The sequence below is a fragment of the Xenia sp. Carnegie-2017 genome, unplaced genomic scaffold (genome assembly GCF_021976095.1).
Source record: "Xenia sp. Carnegie-2017 unplaced genomic scaffold, XeniaSp_v1 HiC_scaffold_23, whole genome shotgun sequence".
NCBI lineage: Eukaryota > Metazoa > Cnidaria > Anthozoa > Malacalcyonacea > Xeniidae > Xenia > Xenia sp. Carnegie-2017.
In genome coordinates, this window is record NW_025813486.1 from 12,960,897 (window position 1) to 12,978,350 (window position 17,454).

At 34.6% G+C, this 17,454-nt stretch overlaps 1 protein-coding gene across 1 annotated transcript; it reads left to right on the plus strand.

Moving 5' to 3' along the window:
* The first annotated feature begins 6,627 nt into the window (after positions 1-6,627).
* LOC124447644 lies at positions 6,628-15,828 on the plus strand. The gene is given in 6 exon segments (XM_046998615.1): positions 6,628-6,957; positions 9,298-9,363; positions 9,366-9,578; positions 10,403-10,786; positions 12,056-12,355; positions 13,684-15,828. Coding segments are annotated over 6 exon segments (3,021 nt in total). The 5' UTR covers positions 6,628-6,701; the 3' UTR covers positions 15,486-15,828.
* Positions 15,829-17,454: the final 1,626 nt, after the last annotated feature.

Consider the following 17,454-nt stretch of genomic DNA (forward strand, 5'->3'; position numbering starts at 1 on the left):
AGTCAGTTCCCGAAATAAAATTCAACAGAAATGCTGATTAAGCGAACATCAATCCTTATAACAACAGCGATGACCAAACAGAAAAAGTCCGTAAGGATCATACTTTCATACAAAGTAAACGCGTAACATATTTCATACACAAATTCAAACTAAAACTATCTAGAATTTTAAAACAACCAATCAAATTCATTGTTTATTGAGAAAGCACCACAACAGGCTACTTTACACCATGCAAAGACAGAGCACTCAAACAATGTGCAGACAACAAATCATAAATCCATAAGCACATTAACTGCTGCGAAAAATTTGCCCATCTGACTAATCTCGTATTATTTCACTTATACGAGCACAATACCCGCGTACAATATGACCTAGCCATTTGTGGCGGAAATGGGATGCTAAGGGGCTGAATTCCCATTAATTCAGATAAGGGGCTAAGCCACCCAGTCAAAGAGCTACCTATATCAATATTTTTCACGTAATATGCGTTTATGTTTCGCAAAACAAAATTATCGACATATGTGGACTCTTAAATACTGGAAGCCATTTTAAAAGCTTGCTTCTCGTATAGACTTTCATTTACTTGAAATACTATTAGTAAATGATAGGAAGAAAATGGCGCCAAATTTGTTATTATAACATGGCGTAAATGCAATGGCAATATGCCATAGACCGCGCAGTCTAAAATAAACACCTTTTTACTAGTCTGGGATTGAAGCACAAATAGAAAAAATTGATATTGTTTCTGAGTTGGACAACTACAACTGCAAATGTCAAAATGCCACGCCCTTACCAAGATGATTTTTTATTCAGGCCCGTCAATGAAAAACATCTTCGCCGCCACTTGACCTAGCTCCCTTTGAATTGAACAAATGTATCATCATAGACTGGCCAAGCATCGATTAAACGTTCTATTCAAAGAATCACTCGCTATCCGTATCCAAAAAAAACGGAACTTAATCATGGCACTAACGCTTCGAGAGAACTATATGTCTTCTTTTATCTAGATCGAATTACGTAGAGTCTATTTGTACTGCATAATCATTCCTCGCGATGAGTAAATAAAGTGAAAACGTTGAATAAAAAAATGCTTACGATATTTGGAGTTACCGTTTTTATATATTTTGCTCATTTATCTTGCAAGTACTAATTATTGACATAAAAAATAATAGCGTGGCAAGCCCGCAAGATTTACTTCTGTCAGTATTGGAAATCGCTGTGAGTGTTAGAGGCTGGAGAGAGCCAAAACTTTTCTGAAATCCAGAAAAATATTAAGATGATTTTATATGGCTTTGAGCAAGTGCACTGAGCCATTTATGCATTAAGTTGATTATCTTTGATTCACTTTTTTTTGATATGATTGTTGTTGTCATATCTTATACAGTGGCTGAAGGCAGCCCTAAATTTTATTCTAAAATGAAATTTTTCAATAAATTACCGCTTTATTTCTTCGGGAAAATTAATTACATTAATTATCATATAGTAAAGGATTATCATCGCATGATACAGTAATCTCTGTTTGCAGTTTGTCTTTGTGTAATAGAAAAAAACATGATTGCCATGGTACAGCATTGGCTTTTAACAGTGAGCACCGCTTAATGCACAAATACGGTTGTCATGAACTTGCTGCAGGTTAAAGTCTGAATTATTCACAGCACTGTTTTCTGTTCACTCAGGGACGTAGGAACGTTTTCAGTTTTGGATAGAAGAGGAAAAGTCATATAACAATTTTGAACAACTAGAACCTCTAGAAAGCTTCAAACGGTATTTTGCAATAAATTGTATCCTGAACTTTTTAACAGCTTTTTCTTCTATATCGTCATTGTGAGGGAGGCACAGACACTCACTCCCCGCAGAATTTCAATTTTAACAGCCCAGTGCGTTCACGATATTTATGGTGACTGCTGATATTTCTCATAGTCCTCTAGAGTGATGGACAAATGCAAAAAGAGTTTAACATTTCTTGGATTTTTCAAATGAATATTCAGCATCCTAGCACATTTTAAAAGCACGAATATGTTTAATATAAAATACATCCCGTGCATTTATCATATTATTTTAAGTAAAATTCTACTTCACTTTGAGGCAACATAAATGAAAGGCCACTCATGTGTACATAATGCGTACCAGCTTGTAATTCTTCTGCAACATATGTGACGCTGAAGTGGTCAACAGAACAAAATGCTTTCTTTTCAAAAGCAAAAATGTAGCAGGACATTTCATGCAGTCGTCCCTACAATTTCATTTACCAAGGAGAAAGATGTGAAATGAGCTGTGTATTGAAATTGTTGATACCTTAGGTACTTTACTTAACTTTATTACAATGTTGTACACTAAAAGCGTAATCCAAAATAAATACATATAAAATTTTAGAGAGTCTAGTTTTGAAATATTTCTTCTCTCTGGCCAGAAAAATTTGAATTAAATGTCAAATTATTCAGACAACGAATGAAGATATAAACTACTGAAAACCAAACAGCATTTTGATATGGCTAAAATATAGAGTATAGAATCGATAAAATCGTTCTTTGCATTGCCTTTCCTTTGCTTGGGAATTTTGGTTGTTTTGCTTCCCATTATACTCAGTTTGATTTGCGCTCAAATTTCGCCTGGTACCCATGCTTTTTTGTGTGTATTGACGTATGTGTGATGATCATATGAAAGTTATGGGTATTTCAGAATTGATCGACGGCTTATTAATTAGGCATTGTCAGAAAATTTCGTTCCCCATGTTAGACGATTTGACGTTAAATGGAAGCCATAATTAACCGACTATAAGTGAAAGTCTGCATAGAGGGCTTCTTAATAATGCAATTAATAGCGATAAACTCTTAAAATTTGTCAAAGTTGAGAGTGTCCATTTCAAGTAGCAAGCCCTATGAAAATAAAAAGTCATTTTGTGTTCTGAAACGTATTTTACCATTTTTGTGCACGTATTTTCCAATATATGCAACGCCAATATTGATTTAATCAATTTTTCTATAATTTTGAAAAATAATGTTTGTACAATGGAAGAACTACAATATTGGACTAATCAATAAAAACGCTCTAAAATAATGTCTAATTTTGCAAAGAAAAAACCCACCATTTTAAATTAGATTTTGTACAACTTTTCCGCTCTGTTCTGTGTCTTCCATTAAAAAAATTACTTCCTAACGAATGAAATAAACTCTTCAGTTATATGATTTTTTGCTTTGTGGAATGACATGATGATATAATGAATTTTTTTTACTAGTGTTCGTTTGCTAAGGTTATGAAACTATTAACCATTAATGATTTCTATTTTAACTAAAATTTTATCAACAAAACTCAATCTATTTTTTAATAAAAATCTCGTCGAGCTTTTGTTGCCAAATGTTATAAAAAATTAACTTTTGCAACCTCTTTTTTAGTTGGTCGAGAAAAACAGAGAATGCCAAAATCCAAAATTATTAGTTTAGTTACTTCGATTCTTGGAATTATCGATAGAATTATTATTGCAATTTTGGTCTACTGTTTATTCATACAATATGGTCAACGTTGGTTTAGTAAGAAACTTTGGCAATTTCGACGTCTTTCTGAAGACGGGGATGAATTTATACGATAAGACTTATCAAGAAAATAAAGCAAAGAAAATTTTCCACGAGAACTGTATTTAGTGGTCAAAGCATGACATAATTTTTTGATTAATGCATGTTTTCATTGACATTTTCTGTAATATTCTGTGAAGAGTGAATGACACTCTTTAATAAAACTTGTTATGACTAATGAAAGAATTAGTCAGTCAATCATCTTTTTATATTTTTGTTTATATATTCGATCATTTTAGTTTGCGTATGTTTTTTGTATATCTTGGTTGATTTTTGCAATTTATTTGCACATTGTACAAAGTTTATATAAATGTTGGAGATTCTTTACAGTTTGATGCAACAAAGACCATGGATCAATGTGCTCAAAAATACAACTTTTGCTGCACACCTGTCATAACAAATAATTTCTTTCATATTGTTATAGAGGATAATAACAAAGCTACTAATCAATATGGCTGCAAGCGATGATTGCGCACAATCAGCAAAAATTTACGTTTTATCGATGACGCCATCCACAGTTATCAAGTCCAAAAATTTTGCAAATTTAAAAAATTCTTGGTAGCATTAGATAGACTATTATGAGATAATTGAAAAAATATATTACTGCATCAAAATTTAATTTCAGTCACTCCTTTCAAAGGCATCAACGACTGTTTTTAAAATTGATGCCGACTCGACAATATCTGGTCTTATCTTATTTGACAGGCAGACCTGTCAACTTGTCCTGTTTTATCGGCTGTCACCTAAATCTTTCGTAATATTTTTACTATTACGGTTATTTATAGGAAAAATTTTCATTTTGCAGCTTCTTTGATAGGACAAATTTTTATATCACAATTATAGAAATTTGTGGAGAGTAATTTATACAAAACGTTTTGGTCATTTCGACTTTGCAAGGCTATTACAAGTAAAACTTCATTGGAAGAACAACTTCAATATTCACAACCTTATTCTAAATGAGCTAAAAGATTCTTTACTGAATATTAATTCAAAATAAAGAATTAATGATCCTGGATGACAGTGCTATGGTTGTCAAATTATTGCATATGGTTGTCAAAGAATATTTTTCATACACAATATAACCCTTTAATTTCTTTTAGAATCACGATTAAACTTTAGTACTATTGTTACTAGTTAATGCCTATCATTTATACTAAAGATATATATTTTCCATGCATTAAAAGATAGTGAAGGACTCACCACGAGCTAAAATGTATTACTTGAAGATAGTGGGAGTTGGATGCTGGAATTGTATCAAATAACTAATAATTAGGGAATATACCTGACAAAAATGAGTAACCAATTTCATACCAGAAAATAAAGCACTGAGTATAAGCACATGTTTACAATTATAGTTCTTGAAAGCTTAGTAATTGTTCACAAAGCAGTATGTGATTGGTCTTAAAATAAATGGTTACAGAAATCTTGCTGTACCGATCATTTACCTAACACCGCTTTAATAAAAACAACATAAGCATTGATTTTATTAAATCTGGCTATCTCCACTCATAAAAAATTGCTTTTTCAACTATACTTCAGTTTGACTAATGTATTGAACCTTTGGCAGTTCTGGCAATTGCCAAGATAGCTATGGAGACTCGCAACGTGTACTCCATGTGTACCTATTTTATTGTTTTCTCGATGGATATTTTATTGTCAATGGACAGTAGGCTCAGTCTTCGATTGTGTAATTGTCAGTGATAATGCATAAAGAACTTGATATCTCTGTCTTTACTAGTTTGAGTGGCGCCCCCGAATAAGCACCTCACTCAAATGAGCGCCGCATTTCATGCCAATTTTTTTCAAGAACGCCTCACACAAATGAGCGCTGCACCAATTATTTTTAAAAGCATGATTAATCGACATAAGCTCAAAATTGTTAAAGACGCTATTACAAAAACAACACAAAATTTCAAATCGACCTCAGAAATTTACTTTCTTGTAAAAACATAGTAAAAATGTGTTTATTTGCTGTTGATTATTTTTGTTGCAACGTAAAAGTTATATTAAATGAAGATATGATTTTCGCACTTTGCTGGACAATTTAAGCAATTGTCTCATGAACCTGAAAAATTCAGGTGACTCAACGGGTAACTCAACCGATGACTCAACAATCTTTCGTAAAAGTTATAACCATTTAGGGGCTGTTCACATGAGCCCAGCTAACCGGGATTCAGCGAGGCGTGAAATGATTTTGAGATATTGAAAGGAGTAAAAACTTTAAACGCGAAACTTACAATCTTTCTTATAAGTCATGAGTCATTTTACTTGTAATTTTCAAATCTGGCCTAATTAATTGTTTTCATTTTAAAGGTTTCGTGAATTTGCAAATTCAAAACATAGGAAAATTGCTTAAATAACTTTTTGTTTGAAGGAATTAATCTTTTCCATTAGCTAAAATGAATAAACGCTTCGTTGAATCCCGGCTACCCGGGCTCATATGAACAGGCGCTTAGGAGGCGAATTTATTTAAATGTTATAGGGCATTTCGTGTGGTAATTGTTGCACATCTGTTACACTGCCACCAGCAACAGAAAGATCTTTTAAAGAGCGCTTCCCGAATGAACGACGCATGTAAAATTTCAATAATTTGAAGAGCACTCAAATGAGTAAATATGTATTGGCCTTTGTCAAGTAAGTCATCATCCAACGTAGCAGGCTGCCCTTCTTCCAAACGATTGTTCAAGTTCGTGCCTAAGGAGTTTAGCAAATTGAATACTATGTTTACTCCACAATTAGGCAGATTTCTAATGCGGGTACATATGTTTTCTTATAAAACTTTTCAAAACTTTTTGCCCGACAAGTTGATCTCAAACTATTAAAATTGCACCAAAAAGCTTCAGTTTCATAACACTTTGAGGTGTATTACAGCACCCTCCAGTAGCTTTAGCCCAAGACATTAAATACGCATCAATACCCCTCTTACAAGTCCCATGCAACTCTTGGCTTCGGTAAATCAAAACAGAAAGTATCGCTCCAGTTACATTCATACCAACGAGTTCAGCTCGTTGAACTTTCATGACGTTTGAATATTGGAATAATGTTGGAATATATTGTTGTTTACTTGTTAATATGCGCGGTTCTGAAAGTGTTAGTTTTTGAATTGTAGTTTGACTTATCTAAAACAATAAGATGCCTCGGTCCTTGATTCCAAACACTCCGATCGCTGTAGATTACTGGACTAAAAAAGATTCACATAAGAGGATATTATTTCTATCGCACATGCACGCAGACTATATACAAGGTTTGAATTCGTCTTGGTCGGATCAAGTTATTTACTGCTCGAACATTACACGTACTCTTCTCATCAGCCATCATAACATAAATCCATCGCTTGTGGTTGCATTGCCCGTCGGTGAGAGTGTGATTCTACCTCTAGATGCTCTAGGTATGTGTATTAAAATATGAGTACAAGCAATTTGACATAACGAAGGCAGTGTTTTTGTTTAAGTATCTTATATTTTGGCGGTTTAATTTTACAGTACCTAAAATACGCACGTTCGTACACACATATCATAAATTGACTGCTGGAAAAGGATTTGAATCGCGAGCGAAAAGATCGATTTTACTTTGTTATGATGTGTTGTGGAAAAACTAATTGAGAACTAAGGGATGAATGTTTATGTTCGTGTTCAGCCATATTTCTTTTGTAATTAGAAATTTATTATTTTTACGGATTTATTGAAATAAGTTCTTTAACTGTAGGTGAACATGTGAGTAATCATTGACATTTCATTAATAAAAAGAATATGCTCAATTTTTATTGAACGATGATATTCAGATTAATTCAATTGCCATACATTATACATCTTTCTCTCAGTTTGTATTCTAGTTTATATTTGAAATTTATCAAACATTAAACATCACCCTTTCTGTACAAAAATATACAAGATCACTCCCCCCACACGTTCACACACTTGCATGCCTAAAGGCATGTACAACAGCATGAGAAGTGTGAACATGTGCATATCTTGTACATAGTCTTTATACTTCAGTTGGCATTCCAGCTTTTATATTCACAATTAATGCCAAGTTCATTTATAGAGTTCTTTCTTATTAGAAGGTATAGGCAAATTGTTATTGACATGAATAATCATTTAACTATTGATGAAAAATTATTCCAGAATGTCATATATACAAAACAACGGCTTTGCACTATCCCTCTCCACTGTATGCAAAGGATACATTTTTATACATTTTCCTTTCCTTTCATTGTGTTCCAAATGTGTGTTTTTGAATACTGTCTAAATGGAACTGTTACAAAATAACGAGTCTGCTCAATCAATGTATTTGAAATAAACTGTAGTTGCTGCTCATGGCTTGCTAAATCAGGAACTTCTTAGTGTTGTATACTTTTTTGATATTTCTTATTATAACAATTTTAGATAATGCAAATATTTGTAAAAGGACTACTAAAGGCTATTACCATAGTTAAATAAGTTAATACTACCTGAGGGCTATTGCATATAATGTTTCGATCAGGGAAATAAGTAAGTTCATTGATGAAGGTGGTCAATATAGTGTCTGTATCCTAGCAATAACTGCTTAGCTTTAATTATGCTATTATAGCTAATATTTAAAATCCAATGAAGTTTTAAGATGGAAGATTTGTTGCTGACAAATCACTTGCATAAAAATATTAGTACTACTGCAAACTGTTGTGTTAATTCAAAATAACAATTTATTTCAATAACCAAAGATGTTTATGTGGAAGTAAGCAATACCTTGGTTCCCCCAAATATTGAGCGTTTTTGTCATTCAAATATTATAACTTGACATCATAATTGTTTTGTATAATCACGGGCACTCTTGCAGGTGGAACCAAGGGAGACATGACTCCCTCCAGCTTTCATTTTTTTGAGCGGGGCAGGTGCAGTATGGGTGCCAAATTTTGAAATTGGTTACGAAAAATTCAGTTATTGCTCCTAAGTTATAAATTAATATAACAAATTTCCGACTGTTTTGTCCAAACTCACGGCACTTGCTACCGCACACGATATTGTTTATTTAAAAATATGATTCACAATAGTATCTCTTTAAATTTGTATAATGATTAGGCTAGACTGCAGTTTAGCGGACACCCGATCAAAGCGCTCGTATTGGGAGCGCAGGCTCGTTTTTGTTTGGATCATAGGGTTAGTGTTTGGGTCAGCGTCGAAGGTGTCCGCTAAACTGCAGTAGTCCCAATGATTAAATCTCACCACAATTTTTATTGTTGCCGAACAAGGAGCAGATTATTACAACATTTGGAAGCCTCACATCAGAAGTCAACATGGCTGTTGCATGAAATGTTCGTCGTTATTGCAAAACGATTATATTAATTTCAACTTTCACGCAACATTAAAAACACGCTATAGAAGAACACCTTTGATTAACATGTGCACAACTCGTGATATTTGTTGTCAAATTATTGTACGCTCGGTTGGCAATTCAAAAGTTCATTGTGCGTGCATTTTAACCAAAAAATATTTTAAGGAGATTGGTTTTAAATATAAATATATTTTGTAAATATACTGCACGAATAATTCTATTCTTCTGCAAAATTATTATAAATTAAAGATTTTAGCTAGTAAAGCCAAATCCTACTGATTAATTCTACCAAAATCAAATTTTGGTATGTTACAATGCCATCTTTTCACCAATACATTAATGTCAATCTTACCACATAAAGTCCATGAAATGGCTTGTTAACACGTTTCTCACATAATTATGTTCACTCTGGTTTCAGATCAAGAGAAATTGACGGTGACTTTAATCGACGCCAATCACTGTCCAGGAGCTGTAATGTTTCTATTCCAGGGTACTTCGGGAACATCTTGTACACCGGGGATTTTCGTTATCACGAAAACATGTTGGACATGTACCCATTTACCAACAACTTCGTTATCAATAAATTATTTTTGGATAATACTTATTGCGATCCGAGATGCGAGTTTTTAAATAAATATGAGGCGAAAGACAAAATACTCAAAATCATCTATGAGCATTCGGATAGAGATGTTGTCATAGGTATGTTTTTGACGAATTACAGGTATCCTTGGCGCTATAAACTGGAGTGAAGTTTTTGATTTGATAACTTGTGCTCTTATATATGTAAACGGCATTTTCCCTGTGGACATTCAGAAGTTTGGTTATTGGTGGGGGGAGGTGGGAGTGCAAGCATAACGAGTCAAATTATTTCTAGTTAGTATACGTTTAGTGTCCACCAGAACATTGATCCAGATGAATGTTGAACTATCTGCTTCGTGCGCCTGCTTGGTAAAACGTTTTGCTCCTTCCACATGTTTCTTGACATTGATTGCAATCTACTTACAAAGCCACGCAAAGGCAAAGGTCTATCGCTATTGAAGAATCATTGTTAACCACAATGAAATGCGCATCTATTGTTTGTTTATATTTGTATTAAACATGATAATTTATTCCATCACACGATGATCTTTCTCTTAGACCCTTCGTACAACTTCGACAATAGTTAAAATGTCTGACTCCAAATACCGATCATTTATGTGAGTAACAAGTTTTGGTCTTCCTCCTTCAACCGTTATGCTTACCATAGTTTTGAATAATTATGAGCCCACCCAAACAGATACGTTTATAAAAATAATTACTAGCAAGCATCTGAAAATACTTTTTTGAGCCAAAATCGACACAAATTTTTATACATCCACAAAAGATGTATAAAGTATCTAAGGATTACAAACTGATACAACGCTTGTCTACTTATTCTACCAAGAAAATGGCCGCGAAATCATTCGAGCGCGTGTTGCATTCTGGTTGACAATGATTCTTTTAAAGAACATGTTATGTCTGTATTTCTTTTTTTTGATTGTTAGGTTTGGATTTTTTGGGTAAAGAAGACTTATTGTGCGAAATTGCGAGAGAACTAAACGTTCCTATACATGTCGACCATGCTCGTTATAAAACGAGTCAAATACTTGGATGCAGTGAATACTTTACCACGGAGAGAAAAGACACGTTTATTAGTGTGGAAAAGAAGAAAAAGGTTTCTCTTACAACGATAAAACACAAAAATAAATACTTTGTACCTACCATCGGTATCTTAATTACTGGTTTGTACGCCGGAATGAAGGAAGAGCTCTCCAAAAATGGTATGTTTTACGTCGTCCCGTATTCTGACCACAGTTCTTTCTCAGAGTTGAAGAAATTTGTTTCAAGAATTCGACCGCAGTGTATCGTTCCTTGTGTCAACCGAATTGGTGAGCAAAATTTGTTTGTTGACTTTGCTAATTTTAACATGTTTGGACAGTACTGCTCAGAACTAACTTAAGTCTGCGTTTGCGTCACATTTGCGTTTCGAACGCGGCCGGTACGCGTTCTGAACGCGTTCGAAGAAAATTTGGAGACACGTTCTGAACGCCCTCCCGATTGTTAAAAAAACTCGGTATAACATGGAAATTTCCGAATTTGAACACTTGTATATTGAGTACAAGTGATGATTACCGATCAATGATCGGATGTGGCCAAGAACGCGTTTCGCTATGCGTTCCACCTTTAGCCGAACGCAATTGGAACGCATTTTGGAACGGGTTCGGAACGCGTTCCGAGCGCGTTTTCTGTAAAACTTACTTCTGAGAAGTATTGTATCTGAAGCGTTTTTACTCGAAGATTTGACGATTTGGGTGAATTTCGACTACTTCCTGCTGATATTCATTAAGCCCAGTGTTCGTGCGAAACTTAAATGTCCTTGAATCTCTTTCAATTGAAATTGAAAATTTTGAGGCCTTAAAAATGCTTGAATTTTGTAACATATGTTCGAAAGTACTTGAATTGAAATTTGTTCATCGAATTTTGATAAACATTTTATCGCACTATTTTCTTTTCAAAGTCGATTTCAATTACATCTTACAACTTTATTGCAATAAGATAAATCGTCTTCTAACAGTTGATGTGAGAACTTTAAAGAAACCTATCAACATGGCAGCTTTTAGGTCATACGTCTAAAAACACATCATTTGCTCTAGACTAAATGATGGGAAAAGTTCTTTTGTTTTAATTTTAATAACGTTTTTAATTTTTCCCTCTTTAGTTGTGCTTTTTCGCCCCAAACGAATACAATTTGGATGTAACGCATCCAAAAAATGCAATTTCGTTGCCCATCTCATACGACTACATAATTTCTACACGAATAGTTAAATAATTACTCTTTCAGAATTCGTTGCCTCCCAAGCGAAACAAGGAGACATTGGAAAGAAATCTTTCTTTAAATTTTTCGATTTTTGCGCTTAGATGAACTCGAGTTGCAATTATTTTGTGTTATCTACACATACGCATACCTAAAAATCAGTAACACGCAGGTGCAACGATCAGTTAAATTTTAATGCAAAGTGAGGGGGCTCAACATAGCTCTTCTGCCCCCTATTTCCGACGCCCCTGTTGTTTTATATATGAGAAAAATGGTTCGCCACATTCATTGAGTGTTAATCGATGCACATGAAACGTCTTGTTCTTTACATTTTCAATTGCAGTGGAGAGCAAGAGCTACGAGGATCATGACCGAATGGACATGAGCGTTTTCGAGTCTTACATAGATAATGAGACAAAGAAGCATGTCTTCGACATCCCACCGACCGTCCAGGATTTCATGTTGAATGGTATAGACGTTCAGCAATTTAATATTAGAAAACGGAAGTCTACGACTAGTTTTTTCAACGGTGTGGTGAAAAAACCCTGTGGCATAAATTTTCCTCCGCTGCTTGAAAACGTGAACAACGGCGACGAACGGATATCTGGTAAAGAAAAAGATATAAGGATTGAATTACGTGAGGGTATGCAAAAGTTTTATCTATAATATCTATTCCCATTCTTTAACGCAAATTTCATGTTCATAACGCCTTGTTTTTACCTGACACTTAAGCGGCCAAGCAAATACTGATGTCCTTTTCCAGCCGACAATTTCAAAAAATAAAGGAAAAAACACTCCTAAAACATCATCTTGTAAAACTCAAGATTCGAGTTATAAAAGCAAGAGACAGGATTCAAAGCAATATTTCGACTTTATTTCAAAGTCATTATCAGGCTAAGTGATTATTTACAGGCATGCGTGATCTTATCACTTATTACTACATCATAACAATTATTATCATCATATCTAGACAGTAACACCTCCTTTCATCGCCTTTCTTTTTTTCATTGCTTACGTCTTTTCCTTGTAACAACTATTTTAAAACTATTTAAGATCACGCATGCTGTAAATAATCACTTAGCTTGATAATGACTTTGAAATAAAGTCGAACTATTGCTTTGAATCTTGTCTCTAGCTTTTATAACTCAAATCTTGGGTTTACAAGGTGATGTTTTTTGGAGTGTGTTTTGTCCTTTAAATGCTGATGTAGTTCATGGTTTGTTTCCATTAAATACACAGTTAGCCTGCTTGTTACGTCCATCCGTTTGAGCTTTGTCCAAACGCTCTCAAAATGTTCACGGAACATGCATTGTCTCCTGTTGTTTAGTGATGTTAAGAGATATGAGCAAACGTGCTCAACATGCTTTTAATTTATAACACGTGGTATCACGAGATAAAATATTCTATTACGCCTAGCAACCGCCTAAATACAGTTGCTACCATAAGGTTCAATGAGAATCAAAAAATTCAACTTCTATCTCTTCCGACGCCATTTCAACTACAACATATTCTGCCGAGTGCGTATGATTCAGCTTTACATTGTTGAGTGTGCTGTTCAAGTGCACTAAAACAATGTTGAGGTACGCTTTTCTTGTATGTTTGTAGATGTAGATCGTCCAGGTTAGAAAAGTTCGGAGAAGGACTGTTGATGTTGATGCGAGAAATAGCCAATGACTATCAATTTTTTACACTGCCGAGTCTTGTAGTTGTTCATACATGTAAGCTCTGAACTTGATCTAGGTTGCGAAGCTTAGAGTTTGCAATCCAATTGTATGGGTGCTAGTGATAATTTTACCTTGGTCATGATCTTTGTGTAATGAAAAGAAAACGAATTTCTTTAATATCGATAAAACTTTATTTTTAGCCTCCATTATTATTTTCTAATTACTCGATAGACTATTCACGTGATTGTACATTTGATAGATTTTACTTATTGTTCCTTAATGCCGTTGATTTGTTGTACGTTTGCAGATACTGATTCTGACAAAACCGCTCTCTTTGACAAATGTACGAGTTCGAAAAGAGATTTGAAACAACAGCATGAATCTGTTTGTTTGCCAAACCAATTAATATCAACCCCGTTGAAGTGTATTGAATCAGTTGAACGTGGCGATAATTTAGGTTCTGACGATGTTGATGTTTCTACTACGCTTCCGACACAGTCTAACGATAATAATGTCGCTACGACGCTTCCTGGAATGGCAAAACTGAACGAATTCACTCCATTTGTGAAGAAAGAGAAAGATTTAGACAAAAGCACAAGAAAAATTAGGTGTGGTGGTGGTAATTGTGGAACAAATCAGAGGTGCTTACCAGCTCTTAAAGCACTAAATATTGAATATTTCAGCGATGGTGAAGAATCGTCTAACGAAAATCTTCAGACATCTAGTTCAAACACGACTGCTAATCAACCCCTTGAGAAAAGCGAGAATGGTTTTCAAAAAACAGGCGATTCTATATTACTTCAATCTAATGAAACTGCACATGAAAAACTACGATCAACATTGTCTGACAATTGCCCAAATATAAATACAACTGATCGTTTATCGGATGTTGATTCGATAAAAATCTCTTGTAGTATAGAAATGAATAATTTTCAAAATGTGAACTCGTCTGTTAGCGATCATGCCGAGATATCATTTCTTTTTCACAATTCATTGGGTTCACCCGCTTTAGAAAATATCAGGGCTGCCAGCACGTCCGAAACATTATCGCATTACATAGAGCATTGTAACCAAATGGTTGATGGTAAGCCGCTGACAAAATTCTGTTTAGTACCGTTCAGGTTGAAAGTCGCAGCCAATTCAAAATGTTACGAAGAATGCAGAGAGCTTTTCCCTGTTCAACGTTTATTTTTAAGTAAAAGCACCCTCGATGCGCAAACCCAGACAGAGACTGGTGTAAGATCATCTGTTGCAATAGTAGCGGAAACCTGTTCTGACAAGAATTTAGGGCAGCAAGATAACAAAACAGAAGGCGTAATCAACACATGTTCACATGCCGAGAACTTGGATGCACTTTCTGAGGAGTTTCTTGGAGAAATGCATTTACGAAATTCTAAATATGCCAAAAGCTCTTTTCCTGTGAATAAAGCTACTTGTTCTAAAGAGTTAACTGGTGAATCCAGTGTGCCAGATGCCGAATGTACAATCGACAGAAGTGCGGAGGAATACTTATTAAACGAAGCCTTTAGTCAGGACCTTCGTGAATTAATAGAGCTTGCAGGACTTAGCAACAGGAAAATGTATTGCGGTTGCGAATCTGAGTCTGACCTTGTGCATTGCACAAAAGAAGAACGGAAAAATATTAGCATCGATTCATCTCTTTCGAAGAGTAATGTAAACCAACGTAATAAACCAAGTACCAGCGCGGAATCATCAAGTGTGATGCAAAATGAGTTACGCTTGGTGCAAACAGAACAAAACTCTTTAAAAACTGCGCATCGTGATCGGCTACAGACAAACAAAAGTGTTTCAATGAACAAACCTTTCCCAGAAGATCTAATTCAACGGTTGACCGAGCGTTTTAGGATGACTTTACGGAATGCGTCAAGGTCGTCAGCTCAAAAATCCCAAGTGACATATAAAGTGACTGGGAATTCTCAGTTTTCAGGCAAAGCCAGTATCTCCTCCGGGTCAAGTGATAAAATGCTTCCAGCTTTTTCCATAGAAAACGTTTTTACCAAGCAGAAGGAAGGAGAATTACGTGTTGTATATCATGGTGACGTATCACGTGCTAAATCAGCTCTTGCCAAGTGGCAAAGTCAACGATGAAACTTTCTTGCGTCTGAATTCTCTGAAGCTTTCAATTTATTTTTTTAGCAATTTCAGACAGTGTTATGACGACGGTATTGACATAGCAGTTCACAAGTCTTTAATTCAAAAAATTTTTCGTAATTGAAAAACAGCATTTTACGCTAAACAGAAGGTGACGTCATTTATTTCAATAACCCTTTTACAATAGGTAAAATCCTCTCAAATTTGTTTCGGGTACGTTTAAACGCCAACCTTGAGTTAGCAGAATTTTGTGTAAAGTTTCTTCGCGAAAACGAATTTGATGCAGTAATTTATAGAGTGAACCGTAATAAGATGGTTGCCATGGTATCTTTTGTCATAACAAGGATGTCGTCCTAACTATGGGGGCAAGGGATATTTTTTTGTAAACGCTCCGCCTTACAATGTCATCGATGGACGTTTGCTCGTTATATTCTTTATCAATATTTAAACTGGAACGCTTTGTTTCTACTTTTCGTTTTCGTCGTCTGTAGAAATTTCATCAGCTTTCTTGAATTGTCTACCGTTTTCTGAAAATTTCTCAACTCTACAGGGTTTATCGAAAAACCTCAACAGATAGGAAAACGACGCCTAAGACATTAGCGCCCATAATCTGCAAAAACCTTTGATGAAATAGGCATTTGGACTTTAAATGGATCATATGACGGTAAAATTTTGCAAGTTGTAACTAAGCATTTTTAGAATGAGATTTGTGTTGCCGAGAAGCATTTTCGAAATAGTATTGGCACGAAAAGGACAATGCTAAAAAGCAATTTGAACACATGCGGTTAAAATATGGCACATGCATTTCAAGCTAACAAACTTCCGGGAAATGGCCAAACTTTACACGATTTCTAGATATTCAAATTGCTGATTATTTTGTGTTTTTTCTTTTTTTAATGCCATTTCTTTAACACCTATTTATATTTGGATTAATGTTAGTTCAAGTTTACGCATAATTAATGAGGATTATAATATGGCATTTAATTGAACATGAAAATACAAAATAATTCGCAATTTGAAAGCTTAAGCGTTCGCGTACGCTTCGGCGAAGTTTCCCAAAACTTTTTTAGCTGGAACAACATGCGTCATATTTTAACCGTATGTGGTCCAATTGCTTTTTACCTATATCATTTTCGCGCGCATGATATTTCAAAAGTGCGCCTCGGTGATGCAATTCTCGTTTTTTAAAATTTTTATTGTTTGCGACAATTTTACCGTCACATAAACCATTGGAAGACTAAATCCTGTTTCTACCAAAGGTTTTTGCAAATCTTGCGATCTGATGAGTTTAGCGACGTTCTTCAAACTTTTCATTTTTTTGATACGCCCTGTAGAGAATGGAAAATTTAGTGGCTGGAATTTTTTCTTTAAAGTTGATTGAAACAACACTACTTTGAGTGCCATTTTACTAAGTCGGTATGTTTTGGGAGAGGGGACAAAATGGGTAAATTCAAGAGCATTTACTTTCACGGAAAATTGTTTTGCAGAAAATTCATATGACCTTTGGGTTCATTTTTGTTGATCAAACCTATAAGATCAGTAATGATTCAACTTAATAATTATGATAACTAAAGGTTATAACCTCCAAAATAGCTTTTTGTGCGAGGAGCGTTATCTGTTGGTTTAAAGACGAAAATTTGATGCTGGCAAACTTTTGCAATAGTCGTTGCTGTGAACCATTATATATGGTGTGTATATTGGGGATGATTTTATGATTGTTGTAAAAAAAGCTTTTTGAATGTAAGGATGTGCTGGAACAATATAACGGTATCCGTAATTCGACATTAAGCAAATTTTTCTGTTACATAACCGGACAGTCAGGTGTACTATAAATATTAACAAGACATAATAATAATACAAAATTATTTTTTGCCAGAACAGATATTTGTTCATTAGTGTTGCACATTATCAGTAGTTGTTAACAATGACGTAATATAGCTTTAATTCTTATGGGTGGAGAGTTTTT